General features: G+C 34.7%; 1 protein-coding gene and 2 long non-coding RNA genes across 4 annotated transcripts; 2 read left to right on the forward strand and 1 right to left on the reverse strand.

Moving 5' to 3' along the window:
* Positions 1 to 12,313: 12,313 nt before the first annotated feature.
* LOC138140715 (uncharacterized) lies at positions 12,314 to 16,329 on the forward strand. Of its 2 annotated transcripts, XR_011162717.1 has the most exons (3): positions 13,502 to 13,768; positions 13,819 to 14,548; positions 16,072 to 16,329. It is a non-coding gene; the product is annotated as an uncharacterized lncRNA (long non-coding RNA). The 2 variants fall into 2 exon arrangements; XR_011162716.1 differs by having other exon boundaries at positions 12,314 to 13,768; positions 13,819 to 16,329.
* A 5,102-nt stretch (positions 16,330 to 21,431) lies between these two features.
* LOC138140716 (uncharacterized) lies at positions 21,432 to 22,603 on the reverse strand. The gene is made up of 3 exons (XR_011162718.1): positions 22,025 to 22,603; positions 21,620 to 21,959; positions 21,432 to 21,562 (listed from the first exon to the last, which is right to left on the reverse strand). It is a non-coding gene; the product is annotated as an uncharacterized lncRNA (long non-coding RNA).
* Positions 22,604 to 22,677: 74 nt separating this feature from the next.
* Positions 22,678 to 27,273, forward strand: LOC138140714 (uncharacterized). Its single transcript, XM_069061700.1, has 2 exons — positions 22,678 to 27,016; positions 27,075 to 27,273. The coding sequence occupies exon 1, from the start codon at positions 24,103 to 24,105 to the stop codon at positions 25,705 to 25,707; it is 1,605 nt and encodes a 534-aa protein (XP_068917801.1). The 5' UTR covers positions 22,678 to 24,102; the 3' UTR covers positions 25,708 to 27,016; positions 27,075 to 27,273.
* Positions 27,274 to 27,675: the final 402 nt, after the last annotated feature.

A 27,675-nucleotide genomic window follows, 5' to 3' on the forward strand; every position in this document is an offset into this window, starting at 1 on the left:
CAATAAAATTGAAGAAAAAATATTTACAATGTCTGGAAAAGTAAAACGTACAGAAACTAGTGTAGGACAACGAAATATGAAACACATTTTTTTCCCCTGTTTTCGTCTTTTGCAAATGTCTAAGTCACGTCCAAAGGTTAGATGGATTTATAGACTTGTTTTGGACCTTCAGGAATTTCGATAAATAGTTGAAGACAAACAAAACAGTACCGGATACTTATTATTAGGGTATTTAAAGGGCGGACTAGGTCAGTCGAAGACGAACTGTGACAGAGTGCAGAGCAAAGAATCCAATTAGAATATCTTATTAAAGTTTATGCAAAAGTGAGTTTGTGAAAGGTGTAGTTAATTTACACAAGGTGAGTGTATCACTGAGTAACCTGTTTCTGTTGGTGATGTGGTGAGTTTACCTATTTTAATAATTGATATTGATCATGATCATGGCCATAATTAAATACAACTAGCATGGTGAGTCTTTGAATGATTTATAATAATTAATTGAGAGTATTGAGAGTCGCTGACTGAGATCAGGGCTGCTCGTGACTGCTAATTAATTGAGGGTCGCTGACTGAGATCAGGACCGCTCCTGATTAATAATTAATCGAGAGTCGCTGACAGGGATCAGGACTGCTCGTGAGTTATAATTAATTGAGATGATATTGTTTTCACCATCGAGGGTGATTATGTTTTTGATTTGATCAAAGTCATAACAGTTTGATGCAATTGCTAATTTTGATATGATTGAGCCCCGACATGTCGAGCTAATTAATTACACTGTCCAACCTTCCTTTGTTCCGGCAACTATACGCTAGCAGAGACCGTGGAGCTGCTAGCGGTGTGAAATTGATTGTGATTACATGGACTGCAGAGACCGGGGAGCTGTCAGTAGACGAATCGAGTGAGTCGCTGAGTTTTATTAGGGCTGCTCATTTGTTTATCGGGCGGGGCGAGTACTCGTACTCATTGCACAACTCCGTCGCGATTGGTGATCACAATTGATTGAGGGTCGCTGAGTGTTATCAGGGCGCCTCGTTTGATTGCAGTTGTTTATTGAGATGAGGACTGAGTCCTAGAGGGTTCTGTAGGAACCCTTCCCATTTCTCCTAATAACCCCGGACAGAGCTTAATAAGTTAATAATAATTGATAATGACCTAAAGTACTAGAGTTCAATGAATATGTAATATTAATTGACAATCACCAAAGCTATTAAGAGTTGACGTTGTGATGGTACCATATTTGAGATGTGTGTGATTTATTATTGTAAATATGTATTGGTTGTGCTCGCACAACACTTTCAGCGAACTGGTTACTCACCACCCCATTTTATTATTTTACAGGAGGTGATAGATGTGCAGACCACGATCACCTCGATCCACGACACAAGCCGTCATGACACCATTGTTAACGTAATGTTCACCCAATTATTTTATTTACTGACAATTACCAAATTACGACATCCTGACACTGCATCAAGTCTGATGTGTTAAAGTCCATTCACGTTGGATTTTCCTAGTCAAGGTCAAATAATTCAATAATGTGGCGGTGTGATTTTTACTTCAAGAATGCTTTAGCTGTGTATGTCACCAATACGGGCTGATAAAGTAACCAAGTCATTCGTAGACTGTAGAGGTTATGTTATTCGCTGTCAGCAAAGAAACAGTCATTTTTCAAATATTGTTTTTAGAGGATAACAATAGGTAATAATACATCCATTTTGTGATCATTTGCACTAAAAATAGTGTCAGTTGTTAATCGGTATGATAGGATTAGGAATAGGAACATACAACAGGTACCTAACTCCTACCTACTGGTGTTGTATTTTTCTGCTTGCGTTGTTGATTAAGTGAAAAAACCCTTAATGACTACAGTGATGACTGATGAGAAACCAGAATAAGTTATAGAAAATGAACCCAATACGAAATTGTGTGAAGTTTCTTTCATTGGAAGCGATGGAAGTAAGGAATGCATCTAAATGATGGAACAAATTTGGCAATAAAATTTCAGTTATTCAGAGACACTTATACGTTTTGATTGTGGTTGTGACGTTTCAAGAATGTATTGTTACAATTGCATACCACAAAAGAAAGGTGTATTTTGATTTTTAATGATTTTTTTCTAATTTAAGTTTTTTCGATGTACACATTACCTTTAAGATAACGTTGTATTGTTAAAACTGCTCAATAAAGGTCGTAAATAGATTATAATCATGTTAATACATACAATACATTAAATATTAAAGAATTCTGACTAATTAATTTTCGAACTGAAGCTGTTTTTTCTTGAGTCCGTATTAGCTTGCGGGTTTCGTCACATTACGTCAGTTGTGGAAGGTTAACCCAATTTTAAAATTAACCTTTTTTTATTTTCGCCATGGTAAAATCACCCAGGAATAGAATTTTATTAAAAAATCTGTGACTTTATTTCACACGTCAAACTAACATTCAAAATTAAAGACGTCAAATCACGATAATGTAAAAATTACTAGGAAAGGAGGCGCAGGCTTGCAACGTGAGAACAATTTGGCAGAGAAAATCCAACGTGAATGGACTTTATATTGATTGATAATTTGATTAGTATCAACATTATTATTATTTTTGTGTGCTGTCTCTCTCGCACTCGCATCATAGCCCCTGCACTAGTGAAATTTGGAAATATTTTACTAAAAATATGGATGACATTAATAAAGCGGCCTGTAGATATTGCAAAGCTGTAATTTCTCGAGGAGGGAAAACGCAGCATCAAAAGGACTACCACTAATATGTGGGCCCACGTAAACGGTTCCACCCGGAAGTTCTAGAAAAAGTCACCCTTGGCGAGGAATGTTTGACAGATATGGAAGGCCCTTCTCCAGCGAAAAAACAAGCAACAATTACAGAAATATTTTCACGATCTGCTTCATACAGCTCGGACCATCCTCGAGCAAAAGAGATAACAAAGTTAATTGTTGAAGAAATGTGCCTTGACATGGAACCCTTGGATCATGTAAATAAAAAAGGCTTATGAAAAACGTTTGTCCCAAATATGAAATGGTATCAAGAATACATATAACACAATAGTAGTTTTTGTAATTTGCCTCCATTTTGATTCTCTAATAGACATATTAACGAACGCGACGTCATCATCTGGCATGTCCTTATAGCCATTATTTCACGGAACATTTTACGAAAATTTTTAGGTTGGCAAAGCTTGATCCGTCATGCGTGTCAGTTAAAATTACAAAATGTAACAAAGAATTATTTATCAGGATTTATCAGGCAACAAATTCGCGACCGTATTTTTGGCAATTTCACGTACTTTTCAGCGGGCGTACATGAAAGATTATCTTCCATATTCGTGTTTTGTGACAGAATTTGGATAAAACAAAAGGCGACTTTGAAGACTTGATAAAATTTTCACTTTTAAAATTAAGACATTACCAACCGCCACAAAAATCCCTAAATCGAGGAAAGTAAACATTTTTGCGTCGTCTGCGCTGATCGTAATAACAAGTCGTGCCAATCGCTCAAAACTCTGCGTCCGGAAAAAAGTCAAAATATCGGTAGATGTCACCACCTCGCGCGTTATGGGAAACTGTAATAGTATTACAGAAATTACAGAAGGAAAAATTTATTCAAATTGTCAAAATTTAAATGTCTAGCTGTTTCTAGCGAATACAAATTGATATCACAAAATGATTTGCATTATTGTCATTGAAGTTCTTATTGTATTTGTTATTTTGACAATCAATGACAATTGATACTTATTCGAGTTTCAAACCCTTTTTATGTCTAGCTGTTTCTCGCGAACACAAATTAATATTACAAAATGATTTGCACCGATTATGATTGAAGTTCTTATTGTATTTATTGTTATTTTGATAATCAATGACGAATTAATGGTTGACATTTATTCTAGTTGTAAACCTTCCGTAGTTATTACAGTTTCCATTCATTCGCGATCCAACTGATCCAAGTGCCCCTGGTGGCCATTTCACATCGAATGGCACGACTTGTTATTATCGGCGCGGACGACGCATTTTTGTTTAAAAACATCTTAAAAAGGGCATATTACAAAAAATAGTATAAAAAACTCGTTTCATAAGACCTTGAAGCACTCATTCTTTAAAATAACTCGTGGCTACGCCACTCGTTTTTTAATCTTGCATTCGTGCTTCAAGACTGGTCTTATGAAACTTGTCTTTTAATATACTATTATTTGACGAGTTTGTTTGTTAATTGGGCCTTTTTTGGCACGCGTGGCCCATTTTAAAACGCGAGTGATGTGCCGATTGTCATTTGTTTATAAAAAATCTAGGAGAAGATAAAAGTCAATTTGTGACGGGGTTCTTGGATTTTCTCTGGGGCTCGATGAGAAATCACTCACACACTTTATCGCAGAAATCGTATATTTACAATATGTACAAAGATGTAACGTACTAAACACTTTGGAACGGAGCAGCAGGTTCTCTTTCCAGGGAGTCGTCCACGCAAGGGAGCAACTGTGTCGGAGCGGAGAAACGCTGGTCACTTTTCTGTCCTAGGTAGTCGTCCTCACAAGGGAGCAACTGAGGAGGAGCGGAAAAGATTGCTTCTCTGGGCTTCAATCTTCAACTTCATTTATTTCCATTTTTGTGTATTACAATTCAATTTACTTAGACTATGGCAATTTACACAGGGGGGCGCTGCTGAGGCTTGAGGCCTTTTCAGCGCTGGGATTATTTTAATTACAGTGTTATGCTTAATACTAGACAGTGATTTGGGTACAATACAATATGAATACAGTAGAGCGGAAAAAACAAAGAAGAATACCTACAATGGAAGTTAAATAATGTTTTAATGGTAACAGTGAACTTATATACTAGGTGAGGCAGATGGGGCTGGGGGGTACAGATGGTGTCCTGGGCGTCCTTGAGGTTCCTGTGGATGGATGGTTCTGCTACTGGGTTGTTCTTTTTTCTTCTGGGTCCTGTTGTTCACGTATCTGGAATGGAGAAAGAAGAGCAGAAAGAGAACAAGGGAGGTTAGAAGGGCTTACCGGGGTAGATGTCCTGAATCCCGGTAGTCCTGGCGTCGTCGACGGCTACCGCATGGTCAAGGGGGTCGTCTGGTAGGTCGGTGTAGGCTGGTGAGAGGAGAGCTGTTGGCTGGTGTTTTAGCTTGCGCTTGGGAATTTTCGGGATTCTGTTGAGGAGGCGGCCGTCTCGTGACGGGTATTTAAACGAGGTGGACAGGGTTTGGATGGCGAGGGCGTTGTTGGAGTTTAGGGTGCGTGTCACGTAGCGGCTCTGGAGTTCTTTGAGGCGGGATTGTGTTGGTTTCCTGGTGGAAGTTGTCGGAGGGGAACCTGTCGGGGAGTCGAAAGATCCTGCGGAGATTTGGCGGAGGAGGGCCGGGTATAGGGTGGCGTAGATGGGGGCGCGGTATTCGATGACGGGACGGATGAAGGATTTGTAGGTGTGGTACAGGGTTTTCGGATCGCCCCCACGGATGCGCCCTCGAATTCTGTACAGGAGGTAGGCTCGGTTGCGGGATTTTTTGAGGGTTTCTTTGACGTCCTGGTTGAGGGTGCAATTTTTGGAAAAGGTGACGCCGAGGTAGCGGATGTGTTGAAGTTTGGGGATGGCCTGGTTGTTGAGTAGGAGATGGGGGGCTTGGTGGCGGGACCTGGCTCCGGAGTAGGACATTAAGATGGACTGGGATTTGAGAGGGTTTGGCTTGATTCTCCAGGTGTGTGTCCAGGTGGTGATGTCGTTCAGATGGCCCTGTAGGATCCTGGCGGCGATCGCGGGGTTTCTCTGGCTTGTCCACACGGCGGTGTCGTCGGCGAAGAGTCTGGTCTTCGTCCGGGGGGCATCTGTAACAGGAAAATCTCTGCAGTATACAATGCAGAGAAGGGGGGGAAAGGATGGAACCCTGAAGGACCCCTGCTTGAAGAACGATTGGGCGGGACTTGATGTTCTGGATTTTGACGCTGCAGGTCATCTAAAAGGAAGTGTGTTTTTAATGGGACGTGATCGGAAGTGACGGTTGTTCCTATGCTGCAATGGGGGTACAAGAAGGGGACGAAGTTTTCTGTTGAGAGGATGTGATCTGTGATGGAACAACCTGTGTGACTTAAAAAAGTGGGATCGGTGTTGTGCAGACGGCACAGCGGAAGAGTGGTTATAAGGGAGTTCAGTGACCTGCCGTTGGGGTTCGTTCGAGTGTCACCGCAGTCTGTGTGACGAGCGTTAAAATCTCCGAGGACGATTGCAAAGTTATGTTGGGCCGCGTAGCGAAGCAGATCAGCGGAAACTCTGTCTTGGGGGCGGTTGTAGTAGGAGATGATTAGGATGGACATGATTTGGAGGTGCAGGTTGACTGCGACGGCTTCTAGATGGTTGAGGTGGTTAGGGAGTGTGTGGGGGGTGGAGGCAAGGTTTTGGGCGACGAGGAGGGCGACGCCGCCGCTGCGGGTGGGATTAATTTCAGAGTTCCTCTGATAGCAGTGAAATTTTGAAACGACGATTGATTTTACCGTGTGAGTTTCCGAGATGGCCAGAATTGAAATTTTATCCTGCGCGAGAAAATTTTTCAGGGGATTGAATTTACGATTTATGCCGCAGATATTTATGCATCCCATTTGTATGGGAGCCATTTATGCGTGACAGTTGAAAAAAAAGGGGGGGGGGGAGGTGGGGGCCACTTCACTGGTCGAAAGTGAAGTGGATTTTGTGGCCGGAGTGGGACACTTTGGTCACGACGTTGAAGACCGATTTTGACGTGTTTTCGAGAATGGATTGAATTTTGGACCTCTGCATGGGGAAGAGGTCGAACAGAGTCTTGGTCATGAAGGTGAGCAAGCTCTTGATGATGGTTATGGTGGCGTCGTTCTCGGATGGGTTCGACTCGGTGTCGGCCGATTCGACGATTGCGGTTAGGGGGTCAACGATTTTAACCGGGAGGACGGGGGTTTCGTCGGTCACTTGGATCTTTTTGAAGCTGGGGCATGCGCGCGACCATGCAGGGTGGGGGCCATTACAGGTAGAGCAGGAGGGCTCTTTCGCGGGGCATCTGTTTGGCAGGTGGCTTTCAGGGCAGATGGGTTTGTTGGTGCAGTCGGCCTGACCGTGGCCGAATTGGAAGCACCTGGGGCACTACAAGGGGTGTGAGGTCTCGCACTCGAAGGTGCGGCCGTAGAGGGCGACACCGTTGATGAGCATGTCGTCGACGGTTTTATTGTCGGTAGATAAGACGCGGATGAAAGACGTGGCGCGGTTGGTTTTCCTGGAGATTATTCTCCAGGCCTTCCCGATAGAGAGTGAGGGGCAGAGGGTGCCAATGTCATCAGCAGGGATGTCCTGTGGGACGTCGCGGATGACCACCGAGAAGGTGGGTTTTTTGGAGGCAGACGAGAGGCCGGCGGTTTTGCGGTTGATGGGGGCATAATTTATGGAGGTGCTGTTGGCGGCGACCTGAAGGGTCTTGAGAAAATTGGGGGCGCGGGGGGTGTTTGTGATTAGAGCGCGGTTTTGTTGTAATTGACTCGCAGCCGCACCGATTTTAGACCGAGAGTGGTGACTACAAAGTTGTAAAAGGCCTTCTGTTGGCTGGGATTTCTTTAACGGTATATTTATAATCGGGGGCGGGTTGACTAGTTTGGGTTCGCGGGGTGTTGCTTGTTGTGGATAATGCCGGGGATGAGGCCCTCGAGGATGAGGGTGATTCATCGGGGGTTGGGGAGCGTTTAGTTTTAGTGGGTTTGGACTCACCGGATCGTTGAAGGGTCCTCGACCTGGTTGTGGGGGTTTTGGGGGCCTCAGCGGTGGTCCTCGGCTTCATCTCTTCGGATGTTTGGGGCACTTTGTTTGAGGTTGGTGAATCAATTAAAGTTACTTTAACTTTCTGTTTTCGGCGGCGCGAGGAGCTTCGAGCTTCCATGCTCGCCCGACACTATTACCGTAAGGACACTTCACTGCACTTTCACTCCGACACACGTCCGACACGTTCGGGTGTTCAAGGTAGAATGCTTCTCTTCTCTGGGGTTGGAACTCATGGTCTTATACTTTTCCCGTCGGGAGGTCTCGGTTCTTGTCGGCCGGTACTGCTTGTTCCGGGGGTAGTTCAAGAGGGGGTGATGCGTGGGCCGGTGAGGGTGGCGCGACTGGAGCGCTACTCTGGTGGACGCTCGGGTTATAATTTGAAATTAATACCTAATAACGAAGAGAAGTATATTTCCTTCAGTAAAATTTTAAGAATGGATGATAATGGATATATCGAATTGAGATTTATCGATTCATTTAGATTTTTAGCAAGTGGCCTAGACAATTTGTTATCTAATCTAGAATCAAGTCAATTGACAGAAATAATTAAATACTTTTCAAATCATAAATTAGATATGTTATTTAGGAGAGAAAAAAGCAAGATAATTAGAAAAGGAATATATCCCTATGAATACATGGATTCTCTTGAGAAATTTTCTTCCATCAATAGATAAATTTTCTTCTTCGCTCACAAAAGAAGGAATTTCTCAAGAAGAATTCAAACATGCAGTGAAAGTATGGAAATATTTTAAAATTAAAAACTTGGGTGAATGGCATGATTTATACTTAAAACTAGATGTTTTGCTTTTAACTGATGTATTTGAAAATTTTAGGGATTTATGTTTGGAAAAGAGTTATGGACTGGATCCTGTTTGGTATTATATCCTGTGATTCAAAAAACCTGTCATCAAAGCGTGCCATGAAAAAAATTACGTAAACTCCATCCATTTTCAATATACACAACTAAATCTAGTGATTTTAGTAACTTTTGTGGTGTAATAGGATACAACTTTTTTCTACTGTAAATGCAATGTCAGATAATAATTCAGGTTATGTGTATTTTGAAGAGGTTATAATGTACGATTATTGTCATTTTTGACAAATCTCTAATCGAACCCCGCAATCAAGCAAAGCAAACTAGTTTTGAATATTTTACTTAAAATATGGTATCTACAGGTTAATATTAAATACCGGCATTGAAACCAGCAAGTAGGTGTACCTTAATAAACATAATTAGATTTTAACGAAAAGATTTCAGAGCAGGACACAGAGGGGAAACATGATACATTCAAAATAAATAGTGCTCAGGAGCAAACCCTCTCAAGTCAAGCCTGAAGGCCGGCGGTCTTGTAATTAAAAAAAGCGCACAACGGCGCAAATATTTCTTCACTGTTCCATCGTGCGTCGTTTCCATTCTGTGCCTGTGTCCCCGATCCAGAAATTACCCCGTATTTTTCCTTCAGATATCTGTAGGAGATTGAAGCTAACATTTTAAATAGATCAATTTAAATTAAAAGTGGATTCATCAACTTACGGCAAAAATTTACCCAACCATTCGGTAAACTGGCATCCTCCCCAAATTTGGACCATTCATGTCCCAAATGTTTTGAAAACACCGGTGAACGCTTTGTTTTATCTCTAAAGTGAGGCATTTTCTCTTTATAACCTTGCCTGTGGCCTCCATGATATCGCTACTTAATCGTATTTTTTTTCAATAATTATAATCTGACAGTGTCAAATTTTTTGACAAATTCAAAACGTCCGTTTTGAATGTTCAATATTAGAAAAAATAAAACACTTTCATTGCAATACAAAAAAAGAAAATTCCCTAACAGTAATGTATATTGAAAATGGATGGAGTTTATGTCTAATCATAACGTTCGAACTTTGTTTAGGGACCCTAGAACTACGAACGCATTCTTGAATCTTGAACTACTCAGAACTCGGTAGGTAGTTAAAAAAAACAGATTTCAATTTAATAAAAGGGCTTTTCTATGGAAACAAATGTAAAGTCCTACAGAAACTCTAGTGGAACCCGACTTTGGTCGTAAATTTATGTTTGTCACTTGAAAAATAGAATTTCATGCTGCAGCAATAATCCTACTAATAAATGCTAATGAGGGTTGTCAGTTTGGGGTTCGCAGTGTTCGCTTCAAGCAAGGATGTTACAGGTAGTGGTAGTTGTATTTATGACAAAGGTTATTACTTGATAATAAAATCTTATTCTTCGGTTGTTGTTGGTAAATTTACAACCAAAGTCGAATTCCACTAGAGATTCTGTAGGACTATACTTCATTGATTTAATAGATATTTATACACCAAGTGAGTTAAACCAATGTTTATTCAAGAGAAGAATGTTTAGCTCAAGAGCGCGAAGCGCGAGTGAGCTAATTCTTCGAATGAATAAACATTCGTTTAACTCACGCGGTTTATACAATATTTTATTCAATTTTGCGACAGACACTTTCAATTCACGAATTATTATGAATTATGCAAAATACTGCAACAAAAATCAAGTCTGTGACAGTGGCAACACTTCCGTGACAACCATTTTGCTATAAACAATTATTTTTGTGTCAATAATTTTCGTGAAAAATGTCGGAGTCAGAAATATGCGACGGAACGAGATTTTTGTTCCGGAACATGTAATGAATGAAGCACTAGAAGCAGTAGGCAAAGTAGTGCCAGTAAAATGTAAAATATTGTACGAAAAAAGAGTATAATTGTTTGTGTAATTGGAGAAATAAGAACGACCCCCCGGTCGACGTGAAGATAATTTTGGCTTATATTTCGGAGCGATCAAAAACTGTAAAATCGTCTTAATTGTGGTCATACCGTTCACAGCTGACGAAAATGTTATTGATTAAGGAAAATGTCGATATAAACAGGTTTGTGGATAATGTTTAACTATAGAATTTGTGCTAAATTAAGATTTGTAGATTCCATCAAGTAGAAACATTTTTGAAGCAGCATTCTGTAGGACACAGGGCAAAGAAGTAGAAGGCTTTGACACGGGAAGAACAAGTTCTACATATATATACATATAGTTGAATTTTTTTAATAAACAATTGTCAAAACGTTGTCTTGTTGGTATGAGCCAAACTGTGATTTTCATGATAATACGATTGATCACATTGAGTGTCAACATTTTTTTATGTAACTGAGCCTGCGCCCTAACAAGCGAGAGTTTATTTCAAATTCGAAAAGGTTTCTCCTGATGTCTCATTAAATTTGTTTTGAAAATGAATTCACGGAAGAAAGGTACGGGAAGTGAAGTGAACATAACCTTAACCATGATTTGGTGTCAAATTGTTATACAGCTGGTCCATATGTCCAAATTTTAGGGTGGTACAGTATGGTTTTTTACTTCATTTTGACATTGACAATTGTTTATTAAAAAAATTTCACTATACGAGTACATTATATATACTCAGTTTCATATAAATGTGCATCTAAGCTGTGTATTAAAGCTAAAGCTAGTGACTTTGACTGTCAAAGTTGCTTGCTCTGCGCGAACCCGATTTGACTAGTTTTTCAGTTTTTGTCCATTTTAACATTGCTGATTTCAAAAGCAATGTTACGTCTTTTTAGTGATTAAATTAAAGTAATTCTTATTTGTTTTTGTCTTTGTATTTTTACCAAGTAAAGATTTATTGGTGATGGCCTTCATAAATGTGACTTTTGTAATGTAACTAAATTAAAGGTGCTCTTACAAATGCACAGCTCACTTGATGAACATTTATATGAAATCAATTATATGTTTTTTAACAAAGAGTGAATAAATTTTTTTTTAAATCGCTAGTGAGTTAATTTTTTTTTAACTCACTCTACCGAATAAACAATTGTTTACCTTGGTTGTTATGAAGTTGATAAATACGGTTTAAAACGTCAGAATTGAATAATAGTATATTATATTATAAGTGATAGAAATGCATCATTATACAAGAGTGAGAATTTTGACCGATGAGTGCGCTTGCGCACGAGTGGGACACTTCTCACGAGTTTCATAATGGCATTTCGATCACGTGTAATATACGACGTTTTATCTTACAGGTGCAACTATTGCAAAAATCCAAGAAATGCAGTTTCATTCAAGTAAAATGACAGCTGTCAAATTTAGTCACTTGTGAGTGATTTATGTCAAGTTAAATGGCAACTGTCAAATTAACTCACTAGTGAGTACTTTATCTCACTTGTGATTAAAATTTGACTTCTGTCACCGAAAACAATGGTCTAAGGTAGCTCAAAAACTCCACCTGTAAAATAAAAATAATTATTAATAACATTCATAAATAAAACTTAGATGATGTGTTATGTGACCACCACGTTCACGGGTTCACGCATGCATAACCTAACTTTTTTTTTAATGGTGTCAACAACATTTTCCAACATCGCAACATCCACAGCGAATTATTGATTCATTCAAGTTTGTTAGCTATGATTTGCCGAAGATCATCCATATCAACCACAGGTGCACTGAAAATTGAATGTATGGCTACAAAAAGAAGTCATATGGGCAGTGTTGCCAGATGGGGGGTTTTTTAGAGAGATGGGGTACATTTTGGGGGGTATAAATGTTTGGGGGTTTTTGTTGGGGGGAAATTATTTTTGGTGGTGAGGAAGAAACTAGCATATTATCAATATTCAAGATAAAAATACTATTTAAAAAAATGTTTTCAAATTTATTTACATGTGTAGCAGAGCAGAAGATGTAGCAATTTTAGAACTTTTTTCAGGAATACCCTAAATTCATAGGTAGGTGAACAGTCGAATGCAAAGCGTTTTGGTCGCCAATGTCACTAAAAAATTATTCGTTTATGTCAGAACTCAGAATTTTGTAATTTACACTGTGTAATCAAGCCTTATTGTCATCAAAAAATCAAAAATAATTTAAACGTCAACAGTATCGTGCGTTCATTTAAATTTATCCTCAAAGTTGGCGTTGAAGAGTCGATTGTGAAGTTGAGTATAATAAATAAATGTTTTATTTATTGGAAATTTTGGGGGTTTTTCTGCAAAATACCATTATTTTTGGGGGATTTCGTGCTTCCAGTTGGGGGATTTTAAAAATATCATCTGGCAACACTGCATATGGGGTTAGATCACAAAACGTGGGAGGCCACTCATGTGGCATATTTAAACTAATAAGGTGGTTGTCATAAAATTTCATTAAAACACGATTAAACACTGAAGAATGTTTTTTCCACTACATATTGCACTATTGTTATGAAAATTCTCCATAAACCACTAACAGAATTATTGTTGTGTTCAAAGTCGATCATTTGGATGTACTTCATGGACTAGTTGTGGATGATAAGGATGTAAATGATCTTGATCTTGTTTCAGAATACGCTGACAAGTGGTATAGCCCATAGGACAGATTGAATTGTAAATTGAACTATTTCTATTTGTCTGTTCCTCAATTACTTGTCGTACTGTTTCACTGTTTTCTTCATTTCCCACCTTTGAACTCCCATTACCTTCTTTACGTCCTACACTTCCAGTTTCCTTGTAAAGTGCACAAGACGATGTACTTTTCTGTTAAATCTATCAAAATGTCGATCACTTCTACAAAAGTTTCCTGGAAATCTTCAAAAGCATTACATGTTGAATAAACCCACTGCCCATCCATTTTTATGCCGTTTCTAAAATAAGTTTCCAATATTCAGCGTTTTTGGTGGTCGGTGAAAGCCATAACGTTCAAATTTTACAATAATAAATTAATAACGTAAATTGACTCAAGTTGCATAAAACCACTTTGCAACTGACCTTCGAAAATTTACATAGTGTAAGGTGACTGGTTGCAGTATGTAACAGAAGTTTTGTTAGTGTGAATTTTATAACGACCTTTTTTAGTAACTTTTTAGTAATTATTTATTTGAGGTTAGGTACAGTATAAATAAATTAGAAGAACGTGTTTAGTTGCTATTTTTGTCTATTTTTTTGTTTGAAGATGGGGCCAAACGAGTTTTCTACCTTTTTTTAATGTATAATTGATAATCGCCAAGTGCCTGCCAAATTAATTTTATTGTTTTAGTACTTTCGGAATTGTTCCAATAAACTAACAACAAAACAGACGAATCGGTCAAGGAATTGCGTATTTTAGGACATAAATGTGCAATGTCAATTCTTGCAGATCCCCTGTTATGTTTTTTCTGACACAAAAGAAGATTTCAGATGAAGTGAGCAGTAAGCTTAACTTGTACTGTTCCCATCAGGATTGGAATAATTATTGGTGGCACAAGTTGAGTAGAAACGATAAAATATAAATTCAAGCCACTTTGAAATGCCCCAATATATAATCCCTTTAATAAATGTATTACATAATTATCAAATTAGGAACTAAAATTTTTTAAAGGATGGCCGTCACAGACTTGTCCTAAAAATAAGGGCAGATTTTAAAGACATTCGGATCTAGATCAAATTATCCAGCGAGCCTTAAGTTCTATCCACATTTTCTCCTCTCTTGAACCATGTGGCCTCTTGAGAGATGGTGGTAAAAGACCTGATGGTGGTACACTCATTCCATGGAGTAAAGGTCAACGCCTAATATGGGATGTAACATGTGTTGACACTTTGACTGATTCTTACATAAGAAAAACTTCCATAATTGCAGGATCAGCTGCTGAAGAAGCAAGTAAACGAAAACATGACAAATATCAAAATTTAAAGTCTGCAAATTATATTTTTAAAGCATTAGTTTTCAAAACATTAGGTCCATGGAGTTTGGAATGTAATACATTTATCGATTACTAAAATTTACACAAGTAGGTCTGACCTAATTTCTTAAAAAATTACTAACATATGTTTTTGAAAATATACATTGGATTAATATTTATTTAATTACTAGATCATTTTTTACAATACTTGATAAGCTTAAATTTGTGAATGAAACGTGGAGTTACCAAAACGACAAGCTACAAATCATTCAGTCACACGTTCATCATAAGTACCTTCGCCCATTTCTTCTTCATTCTCTCCTCTCACATGATCATCACTCTCATTCATTTCTATTTCGACGATAATAACTTCAGGAGCTTCACTTACATCGTACTCACATAAGTTGGCTACATTTTCACTCATATCATAATTACCACTCACTTGCATATTTGAATCACCAATTTGCTCGTGGTCACTAAATGACAAAACATCACTGGCAGATTCAGACAATGATGCTTCATCATCAGAATCATCTGAATCTGCTAGTGATATTATGATCGGAGGAATATCTCTGTAACTAAAATTACCCATTAGTTTTTGCCAATCTTGTGTGATCAATTTTTCACAATGAGTTATGCTATCACTCCACATTTTTTGAGTATATCCTGATAACGCTTCGTCCCATACATCTTCTACTGCTTTTTTTTGGAAGGTTGTGATTGTTGTGAACTAATATTTTTATTATAGTAAGGCTTACAGAATCCCCAAACCAGCTCAATAGGATTGTATTGACAGTTATAAGGTGGGAGTCTCAACACTTCAACACTTTGAGTATGTAATAACTCGTCAATTTGGTATTTTTTGGTGCCAATGCGTGATCTAATAATAGTCATTAATTCTTTTTTTGTTAATTTCATGCTAAAGGGAATTTTGCGTTCAGTTAGCCAAGATTGTAAATTTAATTTGTTCCAAGAATAGGTAGGGGGACGCTCTACAAGCACCGAATGATACGGGGCGTTATCCATTACCACAACAACCTTTTGGTGGAAGCATTGAAGCGATGGAACTAATTGTTCTTCTACCCATTTTTTGAATAACTCCCCGTTCATCGTTTTATGATAGTCGGCACTATCAATATTGCTGTTTAAAAGGAATTTGCAACCTTCCAAAAATCCAAATTTACAGCCTGCGTGGAGAACGGTAAAACGCTTACCCTCAGTGACTGTAATTTTTTTAGGCATAGTCCTCCTGTCATTTTCATTTAACCACCGTCTTATTGGCGCACCGTTTTGGTATATCCACGTTTCATCCAAAAAGACAAATAAAGCATTTTCTTCTTTATATTGTAAATATTTCCGCAAAAACTTAATTTTCAATGATTTTAACCTGGGACTTTCGATTAAGATTTTTCGGTTATTTACTTTTTTATATTGATAACCCATTGTTTTGACAATAGATCTAAATGTTGTTAAGCTTCCGATATAGTCCAATTCATTTTTGGCATAATGGTACAAGTCTGCCATGGTAAAATATTTATTGTTCTCGTTCAGCCGATAAATATGATTATTTAGATCTTGTTGAAAATCATATTTTTGAAAGAATTCGGACTTAGGTTTCTTTCCTTGTTTAGGATGGGAAAAAGGTATTCCGGATTTATGCTGGGACATTATGGCATGGACAGCACTTCTTGAGCACTAGAAAAAGCAAATATTAAAGGAAAGGACACAAGTTTTTGAAATTGGACCCAAAAGAGAATCAATTTTTACATAATAAATAAAAAGATGAAAAGATCCTGAATTGAAGGCGTAATGTAATGTAAATCTGATTTTTGAATGCTGTGTTGATGACGATGTAAAGTCTAAATTTAAGAATAAAGAGTTGTTCGTGAGCTATTGTAATATAAAACACATAAAATGGATAAATTGCATTGTATGTATGTATGCTTGTATTGTAATTAAATCAACCGTTCATACCGCAAAAATATTCTGAACTTTCGATTCAAGTTGACGTTGGGAAGCTTCCGGGTATGCAGATTGCAATTCTAACGTGCATCTCACAAGCGATTGTTTCATATGCTTTGATAGCACAAGTCGTTTTGGATCCATTGCTTCTAATTGTAATTTATTTCAATAAATGCCGCAAATGAATTTAAATGTCAAAATTGTTGACAAGTTTAAATTTCAGCAATGCTACCAACAGCGATTCTTCAAAATTACCAAACACGATGAGAGCTAATACCAACCTAATTTTTCATCTGTGGTTTTTTGCAACTTGAGTCAACTTTTTTTTTTTTTAGATGCGATTGTGAATACGGATGCATGATCCACTGAGCTACAAAGTGTTTGCAACTTGCGTATGTGATTATTGGGTATATAAGATCGAGTTTAGCCTAGATGAGCTTAGCCTCGATTATACCTCATTTTAATAAAAACAAAAAACAAACGTTGTTTTATTATAAAAATAAAATAAAAGGTTTAGTTTTACTATGTATAGTTCAGTTATGTTAAAATCGTTATTACACAACCTACTAAAACAAAAAAACAAAAAATGAGTTATCGTCGTCACATCAGCGGTAGTGGAATATTGGAAAAAACTTTGTATAAAATTCCGTATGAGTTTCATAGAAGTACCTGGTTATCAATTTTGTGGACCGAATACGAAACTTGAGGAACGTTTAAGACGAGGTGATGTAGGTATTAATGGTCTTGATATGGCATGTAAAGATCATGACATTGCTTATTCACAAAATAAAGATTTAAAATTACGTCATGATGCTGATAGGGTATTAGCGGAAAAAGCCTTGCAACGTTTCCATTCGAAGAATGCATCTTGGGGTGAAAAAGCTGCAGCATTAGGTGTAGTTGGAGCGATGAAAGCAAAAATAAAATTTGGTATGGGAATATCAACACGAAAAGTTGGTTGTGTAAAAGTTTTAAATCAGTGTGAAAAAAGTCTGGAGAAAACTAAAACAACAATTGAAGATTGTTTAAAGAAAATATCAGAATTTAAAACGAATGATGCAAGTAAAAATAAATATCGACGAAAACAACAAAACAAGCCTCCTGTGAATCGAAAGCGAAAAGAAAAAGAAGGTATTGCTGCTGCTGTTGAAAATATGATGATTAATAATAATTCAGATGATCAAATTGTAACAAATCCAATATCAAAATCTTCATTTGAAGGAAAATTAGAGTTTGATCCGTTTGAAGACAATAAAAAACCAAAGTTAGATAACCGAATTAAACTTAAACCGTTTAAAAGAAAACAACAAAATAAACGTAAACTTGATATTGAAACTGATGATGATGATGATCATGTTGCTGATGGTGAAAATTACTTAAATATTCAATACATGTAGAAATTGAACGTAGTCTATTATTTGCTTGCATACAATAAACACACACACAACATAGTTATGGTTAGAATCAAAAGAAAAAGTAAAAAGAAGGTTAGCAAAACGAAGAAGAAGAACTCAAAAAATAAATGTGGAGGAATAAGTTTTCCAACAGTTTTAAAGAAAATCAAAAATAAACTTATTCGAAGCAAATCAAAAACAGCCAATGATGCTATTTTTGCTGCATTAAAGGCAGCACATCAAGAGAAAAAAAAGAAGAATGGTATTAAACCATCACGTATAATAAAAATTCCAAAATCTGGTGGTATTTTACCATTAATTCCAATATTTGCTGGATTGAGTGCACTTGGTGCACTTAGTGGAGGTGTTGGTGGAATTGCTAAAGCCATAAATTCAGCCAAAGAAGCACGTAAACAATTAGAAGAATCTCAACGTAACAATAAAACCATGGAAGCTATTGCAATGGGAAAAGGTTTATTTTTGAAACCGTACAAAAAAGGATTGAGTCTTTTTTTAGATTAAAGGATTTTCAACAACATTCAAAGACAATAATGAATTTACCAAGCAAACCACTATCAAACGTTGATATAGAATCATTTGTAAAATGGAATAAAATTCCATATTTTCGAGGTGTATTTTCTCGTGACATTCTACCTAAAAAAATACACAAGAATGAAAGTGGTGTGATTAATTTGGATAAAAACAGCGGACGAGGAACTCATTGGGTTGCTTATAAAAAAATTGGAAATGTTGTGAAATATTTTGATAGTTTTGGAAATTTGCAACCACCCCAGGAAGCAGTACAATATTTTACTTCGAATGGTCCATGTAGAATATTTTATAATCATGAACGTTTTCAAAAATTTAATACATTTAATTGTGGCCATCTTTGTTTAACCTTCTTACAAAAAAATAAATAAATTGTTCACCAATTCGAAAAACAACAGTTCTTTTTTAATCCTATAGCCTACAACATGTCTTATTACTTTTTCTTTAGTGATCAGAATTATCTGAAGATTTTAATCCTCCTATTATCTTAGAAAACGATGGTTTTTACGAAATTGGTTTGACTAATTTTAGTGTTAACAATGCAATACCGAATGTTGATGAGAAAAATAATAAATTCCATTATGGTGATAAGGACGATGTGATCGAAATACCTGTTGGTAGTTATGAAATAGCCGATATAAACAAGTATTTAAAGACTATTCTTACAAATAAAACATCTAAAGAAGAGAAGGAGAAAATATTTTTACATTTGCAAGCAAATTTTAATACTTTAAAATGTGAAATTAAATGTAATAAAACTATAGATTTCTCAAAACCCAATTCTATAGGGCAACTATTGGGTTTTGAACCCCGAAAATTGACAAGTAACAAATTACATACATCAGATTTTCCTGTTGATATTATGCGCGTAAATATGATTAGAATTGAATGTAATATTGCAACTAATTCATATAGAAATGGTGAGCCCGTTCACATCATTCATTCTTTCTATCCAACCGATCCACCTGGTTATAAGATAGTTGAAAATCCTCGAAATGTTATATATTTACCAATAAATACACGCATAATACATAACATTTCTCTTAAAATAATCGATCAGAACGGTTTTCCAGTTAATTTTCGAAAAGAAGTTGTCACGGTAACATTGCATTTGAGAAAAGTGTAAAGTGTAGTGATGGTTATTAGATTCAACACACCTTATCAGTATTTTTCACAAGATATAAGAACGTTTCCTGCCAGAAAAAAGAATATTAACGAAAGAAAATTGATCAAGTTAACATGACAGAATATTTTATTTTTGAAATCGATCGGTTTACAACCTAAATAAGAGAAATAATGGCATCCATCAGTTTGTTGAATGTGAATGAAAAAGTGTATATCAATCATATATACCAGGTGAATTAAAATACAACGATGAGTGTCGAATTGTTATTCAACAACAAGAATTACTAACTGCTCCAGGATTAAGTCAATTACACATACAAGGAAGGATATTGAAACATGATCAGTCAGCCGTTTCAACTAAAGTTCTACCAATTAATAATTTCATTGCTCATCTTTTCGATGAGATTCGTTTGGAATTGGGAGGTGTTATCGTAGATCGTATAAAAAATCCAGGTATTACAACAACAATGAAAGGATATGTATCACATACACCTAATGAGAGTACAGCATTAATAAATGCCGGTTGGAGTCCCTCGAAGATACTTATACAAATTTTGATGCACAAACAGGTGCTTTTGATGTATGTTGGCCACTTTCGAATATATTAGGCTTTGCTGAAGATTATAAAAAGGTTGTGTTGAATTTACGTCAAGAACTCATACTGCTTCGTTCAAGTACTGATTTAAATGCTACTCTCGAATCAACAGGATTAGAAAAAGCATATATAAGAATTACAAAAATTGTGTGGCAAGTTCCACACTTCACCGTTTCCGATGAAGAAAAATTAAAATTGTTTAATATAATTGAGAAAAATAATCCCCTATCAATTGCACATAGACGATGGGAATTATTTACTTATCCTCTTTTACAAGAAAGTCATTCGTTTACGTGGGTATTAAAATCATCAACGTCCTTGGAAAAACCGCGATTCGTTATAATAGGTTTTCAAACTGATCGAAAAAATAATCTGAGAAAAGATGCATCCAAGTTTGATCATTGTCATTTAAAAAATATCAAACTATATTTAAATTCTCAATCTTATCCATATGAAAATTTAAATCTAGATTATAGACATAACCAATATGCTTTGGCCTATGATATGTATGCACGATTTCAACAGTCCTATTACTACAATAAAAAAATGATTTGTGAACCGTTGTTCAAACCTGCAAAATTCAAAACGGATGCACCTTTGCTTGTTATTGATTGTTCGTATCAAAATGAAACGTTCAAAAACGGAACTGTAGATGCGCGAATAGAATTTGAAACTCTCGCTGATATGCCTGCAAATACTTCAGCTTTTTGTTTAGTCTTGTACGAACAGTTCGTGAGTTACGAACCTCTAACTGGTAGAGTAAGAATTTTGTAAAAATAATAATAATTAAAAAAAAATGTTTATCGTTGACGTGAAAGGTTTCCAATATGGAACATCCTCTTTGATATGCAAAGAAATAGCTCTAATAGATACCATAACAGGAAATGTTGATCATGCAATTTTAAAATTACCCTTCGATAAGACATTATTTAATCATCGAACCGAAAAACAGTGGGACTGGTTGACAAACAATTTACATGGACTTCAATGGGATTGTGACTGGCATTGTAACATCAACTTTGAAAATTTAACTGGTTTCATTGAAAATTTTATTAACAACAATAAAAACGTCACCGACTATGATGACATTATAGTTGCAGTGAAAGGTGCTCAGAAAAAGGAATGGTTAAGCAATCTACTCAAAATAGAAGTCATTGATTTGGAAGAAGACTGTTATCCAGCACTTAAAAATTTAAAAGAAATTTTCAAATCTCAACACTGTCAAAAACATTATTTTAATAATTTATACTGTAGTTTAGAAAATGTGTATAATTTATATAACTGGTGTAAATATTGTAAAAAATAATATAGTAATTTTTAGAAACATTGTTGAATGTAGGTATTTCAGAAAAATAAAATTTGAAAAATATTTTTAAAATTTATTTATTTAATTTAACATTTTGCAATATTTTAATTTTTTTTCTGTTGCCTTCTTCCTCATGATTTTGTTGGTGAGATGAATCAGCTTTCATCGCATTCCAATCATCATCTTCTACCCTGTTTATAAGAGAAAAGGTAAAAAATTAAGCAAAACTAAATAAAAAAGAAACTTACATAAACACTTGCCCATCTGGGGATGCGGCTCCATTTAAATTTTGAGTCTCCGAATCATCATCATCCTCACCACTCATTTGCGAGGGTTCCTCTAAGTAAAGTTTTTTCGTGGTGGTTTGGAGACGATGCATTTCTTCAAGGTCCTCATCCACTAAATTGAACTTATATCGTTTCACCACCTTTTCCAGCATCTTAAATTCGTCCTCATTATCAAGTTTCGTTCGCATATAGCGAACGGGTAAGTTTCCAAATTTTTTTTTTTAGCGTTAATCCCTTGGGGGAGTAACTTAGGGAGATAAATATCTTGTCATTTTTCTCTCTAATTTCTTTAACGCCATATCTATATAAAATATAATATATATATAATATCCAATATAATAATAATAATAATAAATATTTACTTACTGGAAAAGTTGTTTTATAACCACTTTAGCCATTTTTATTGGGAAATGAAGTTTATCTTCGGTGAAGACTACAATTGTACAAGGTGTTGTTGCCATTATTATAATAGCACTAGTTGGAAGCACAAGTTGAAAACTGTGATGTGATTAATTTTGAATGCAGTATTTATAAGAAGATTTGTAAAAAATGTAATACGTATATCAAGCGGATGAAATAGATATTTATTTTAAACATTCAGCAAATTTATTATAAAAAAATTTGACTTTGCTTCTTCGCGGAAGTTAGGTATGTGATAAAATTAATGGGATCGCATGCACAATTTTTTTAAAATAAAGAAATTGAGACAAATAAGTAAGCAACTTTATTATAAAAATATTTGACTTGGCTTCTTCGCGGAAAGTTATATGATAAAATTAATGCCAACTGAGCAACATGTGCACATTTTTATAAACGTATTTTATTATCAGTCAAATTCAGCACAAATTTTACACAAATAACTCTTTATTATTTAATTTGAAATCACATGTTTCAAACGTGCATTGTTAGCGCCAAAACGTACCGCATTACGTGTCCAAGTGATGATTCTGCATAATAGTGTTAGTCTTACACATTCTTAAGTGCGGACCGCACCCCAACAGATTGATATAAATATGAAAGTGATTTAGAAATGATCTTCACTGTAACCGTAAATACTCAACTGAACAGAAATGTAAGTATGAGTGGCTCCGTTTAATTTTTTAAATCTAAGTGTTTTTTTTTTATTAGTTTGTTTCTTTAACTGAGTGAAATGAGTTCCCAAGTCGTTGAAGCTTATTCCACCAATATTTTGAAAAATATTGAACTGGTGAGTAGATTAATTAAAACAAAAGAAGAGTATCATAAATATGTTAATTATTTAAGAAAAACCATTTTAATTCTTAACAAATGTGTTAAAAATAGAAGTGACCGTGTAAAAAGTTTTAACAAAATTGAATCAGATCTATCTATGTTGAAAAAATATCTTCAAAATGTTAAACCTAAATTTGGTGAAATTAAATATTTAAAAAACAAAGAACTAATTTGGCAAGATGTTGAATCATGTTTTAAAGGTAGAATTAAAACGGGTGTTATAACAAACTTGAAAATTAAAAGCCCAAACGAATTTCTTAAAAAAGCTTTTCGAAGTTTTTCTCTAAGAATTAAAAAAGAAGTAAGAACGTCTTTGTTAAAAGTAAATGTTGTTTTTGCTGGATTGTTTGTTAAACCAAGAAACGCAGAAACATCCTTTAAATATTTTTCAACTAAAAATGGTGTTATTGATCAAAATACAAATTTAAACGAATGGTACCTATAAAGTGTATGTAAATGATAAAATTTTAACTAAACTTGAAGATTTTCAAGAAAAAGATAGTGGTTGGGCATTATATGAAATCTTATACTTAAAAGTTAATATAAATAAATATAATCCGATAAAAGTTGGTTTTTCAACTTATTGTGATTTACCCACCTTTATTCAAAACACGAAAAGTGTCATAAATATTAAAAATAATGATGAGTATTGTTTTCTATGGTCAGTTGTATGCGCTTTGTATCCAGCTGTAAAAAATAAAAACGTTTCTAGAGTATCATCATATCCTCATTTTAGTAATGTTTTAAAATTTGATAATATTTCATTTCCCATGGCTTTAAAGGATATTCCTAAATTTGAAATCATGAATAAATTGGCTATAAATGTTTTTACAATAGAAAAAAAGGAAATTTTACCTTTACTTTTGAGTAAGACTGATTTCTCACCACGTATAAATTTACTTATGTTTTCAAAAGATTTAACTGATGGAGTTAGCAGCAAAAATACTCACAGAGATCATATGGATTTTACGAGCGGGGATGATGATGATGATGATGATGATGATGAGAAACAAGAAACAAACAAGACTATATTCCATTTCACATATATAAATAATTTATGACGTTTAATTAGTAAGCAAGTGGGTAATGTTAAAAAGAAGAAATGGTTATGTGAAAGATGTTTAAATCGCTTTTTGAATGAAGGTGTATTGAAAAAACATTTAGATGATTGTAAAGTTTTAAATGAAACTAAAATGATTCTTCCTAACGAAAACAATAAAATCATGAAATTTACAAATTTTAAAAATAAAATACAGGTACCTTTTGCCATTTACGCTGATATTGAAAGTATTCTTCTGAATTATAATGATAATAAAAATATAAGTAAAACTGAAATATATCAAATACATAAACCATTTTGCATAGCATATTATCTTCATTGTTCTTACGACAATTCCATTTCAAAATTTAATACCTTCACAGGTAAAGATTGTATTGTATGGTTTGTTCGAGAACTTGCAAAAATTGCAAAACAATTAAATTCAATTTTTTCAAATATTGTCCCATTAAAACCTTTATCCTCTGATGAACAAAATAACTTTTTACATTCTTTAAAATGTCACATCTGTAGTAAACCATTTGTTAATTCTGATGTAAAAGTAAAAGACCATTGTCATCTTACCGGAAATTTTAGGGGTGCAGCACACAATTCTTGTAATATTAATTATAAAGATTCATATACTATACCAGTACTATTTCACAATTTGTCTGGTTATGACAGTCATTTTATAATTAAAGCACTTGCCACTGAAATTGATGGAAATATAAATTTGCTACCTCTAAATAAGGAAAAATATATTTCCTTTACAAAATATGTGCAAAATACCAACATAAACTTTAGATTTTTGGACTCTTATCGATTTATGTCTAGTAGTCTTGATACATTGTCTTCGATTTTGACTGATAACCAAAAAGTTATTACCAGAAAATATTACCCCAATGATCGTGAATTTAATTTAGTTGTACGAAAAGGTGTCTTTCCCTATGAATATCTCGACTCTTGGGAAAAATTAAATGATACTCACTTACCACCCCAAGAAAAATTTTATAGTAAAATTAACAACACTCAAATTTCTTGTGAAGACTACAATCATGCTGTTAATGTATGGAAGCAATTTGATATCAAAACGATACAAGAATATGCTGAATTGTACTTGAAAACTGATGTCTTACTTCTTGCAGACATATTTGAAAACTTTAGGATGCAATGTTTAGAAACATATCAATTAGATTGTCTCCACTACTACACTGCACCAGGTTTTGCATTTGACAGTATGTTAAAAATGACTGAGGTAGAATTAGAATTATTAACTGATGTGGACATGATTATGTTTATAGAAAAAGGGATAAGAGGTGGTGTTTCACAATGCTCCAATCGCTATGCAAAAGCTAATAACAAATACATGGGTAAAAATTTCAATCCTAATGAACCCGTTAGTTACCTCATGTATTTTGATGTTAATAATCTGTATGGTACAGCGATGCGTTATCCTCTACCTTTTGCAGACTTTCATTGGATTGAAGATATAGATATTTATCGTGAGAATGTTTTAAATCTTCCTGAAGATAGTGATTACGGATACATTTTTGAGGTAGAACTTTCTTATCCTAAAGAACTGTTTAACACGCATAAAGATTTACCATTATGTCCTCAACATTTAGTTCCACCTGTTTCCGATTCAAATAATCCAAAATTGTTAACAACATTATATGATAAAAAGAAATATATTATTCACTATAGAAATCTTCAACAAGCTCTTAATTTAGGTTTAAAACTTAAAAAATACATAGATGCTTAAAATTTAAACAATCACCTTGGCTGAAAAAATTTATTGATGTAAATATAGAATTGCGAAAATCATGTGTGCATGAATTTGGGAAACATTTTTTCAAATTATTAATCAATGCTTCGTTTGGAAAAATGATTGAAAATGTAAAGAAATATAGGATTGTTAAACTGGTGACTAGATGGGGGGGTAGATTTGGTGCTAATTACTATATTTCTCAACCAAACTTTCATAGCTGTATAATTTTCGATAAAGATATGGTTACTTATAATAGAACTTAGAAAATTAAAAGTAAATTTTAATAAACCGATTTATGTTGGAATGTCTATTTTAGACATGTCAAAAACAATCTTGTACGATTTTCATTACAACTACATATTAAATAAATTTGGAAATAGTGCTAAACTATTGTATACTGACACTGACAGTTTAATTTACCAATTTCTTGATCATGATATATATGAACACATTAAAGAAGATATTAATAGATTTGACACATCAGATTATAGTCAAAATAATATATATCAAATTCCTCAAAAAAATAAAAAAGTGGTTGGATTAATGAAGGATGAAAATAATGGTATCATTATGACCCACTTCATTGGTTTACGTTCAAAAATGTATACATTAAAATTATTAGTGAGCGATCAGGAAAAGAATGAGCAAATAGATAAATTAAAAGCTAAATTGGTTGATAAAAAACAAATAGAAAATTGTATTTCAAATTTAGGAGTTATCAAAAAGGCAAAGGGTATACAAAGCTCTGCTATGAAACAAATCAGTTTCAATGATTATTTCGACTGTTTATTTAACAATACTCAAATCGAGATTTGTCAAAATGCCATTGTTTCAAAAAAGCATGAAGTTTATAACGTTCAACAAAAAAAAGTTGCTTTAAGCCCCCACGATGATAAAAGAATTGTCAACTATCTTTACACGGACACTTTACCCTGGGGATATTTTGATTGAGATCTTCTCTTCTTTTGGTTTAATTAATTTACGTGAATTGTATATTTTTATTCAAACCTTACATATTGAATAATTCCAGTTGAAAGAAATAAAATGTAGTGGTTGGTGGGATAAGGTGTTTACAGGTGGGGACAGATTTAAGAAATCAATTGAGTTGGAACAAAGAAGGAAAATTGTTCCAACAACGTTGCAACTCGTACATCATAAAACGTCTGGTGGAACAAGGTTTTGTCACATTTGCAGCAAATATTTTTGCTTCTGTGCAGAAAATTCAAGACAAAGAAAACAAAGCCTTGATTTATTTTGTTATGAAACGTTAGAAGACAATGAACAATACAGCTCACCAATCAATGTAAGTATAGAAACCATCAATTTAGATAATTATTTATATTATTATTATTATTATGTAGAATTGGAGCTGAGACCGAAATCTATCTACTTCATCATCAAAGTGTGCATCAAGTTTGTTTTTGAAGATGTTGGGGTTGGATGCGTTTACAATTTCCTCACTCAAACCATTCCACTCGCTAAAGACCCGATTTGGAAGGAAATGGCTTCTGTGTTTGTGTTTATATAAGAAACAATAAAATAGTCTTTTATTTATAACAAGCAATGTATTTTTTTTTTTCATTTTTAGTTTGCACATAACTGTGTAAAGAACAAAAAAATAAGATGCGAATTATAAAACAAAAAACTTCATTGAATATTGAAAACAATGATTTAGTGCGAGAAGATTGTGTAAAGCATGGTTTGTTATTTCCATCAACAATGAGATGTTTAGTTATTGGTCCATCGAACTGTGGTAAAACCAATGTCATCATAAGTTTAATTGAACATCCAAATGGGTTAAAATTTAAAAACGTCTATGTTTATTCGAAAAGTCTGTATCAATCCAAATATGTCTATTTGGAAAATTTATTGAAACCTATAAAAGGTATTGGTTACTACGGTTTTAATAATAGTGAAAATATTGTAAGTCCTTCGGATGCACGAGCAGATTCGATTTTTATT

This window comes from Tenebrio molitor, unplaced genomic scaffold (genome assembly GCF_963966145.1).
Source record: "Tenebrio molitor unplaced genomic scaffold, icTenMoli1.1 SCAFFOLD_153, whole genome shotgun sequence".
NCBI classification, from domain to species: Eukaryota; Metazoa; Arthropoda; class Insecta; order Coleoptera; family Tenebrionidae; genus Tenebrio; species Tenebrio molitor.

Bases quoted from the DNA above. Each gene is read 5' to 3' on its own strand.
- LOC138140714 (XM_069061700.1), top strand. From the start codon at position 24,103: ATGATTCTTCCTAACGAAAACAATAAAATCATGAAATTTACAAATTTT.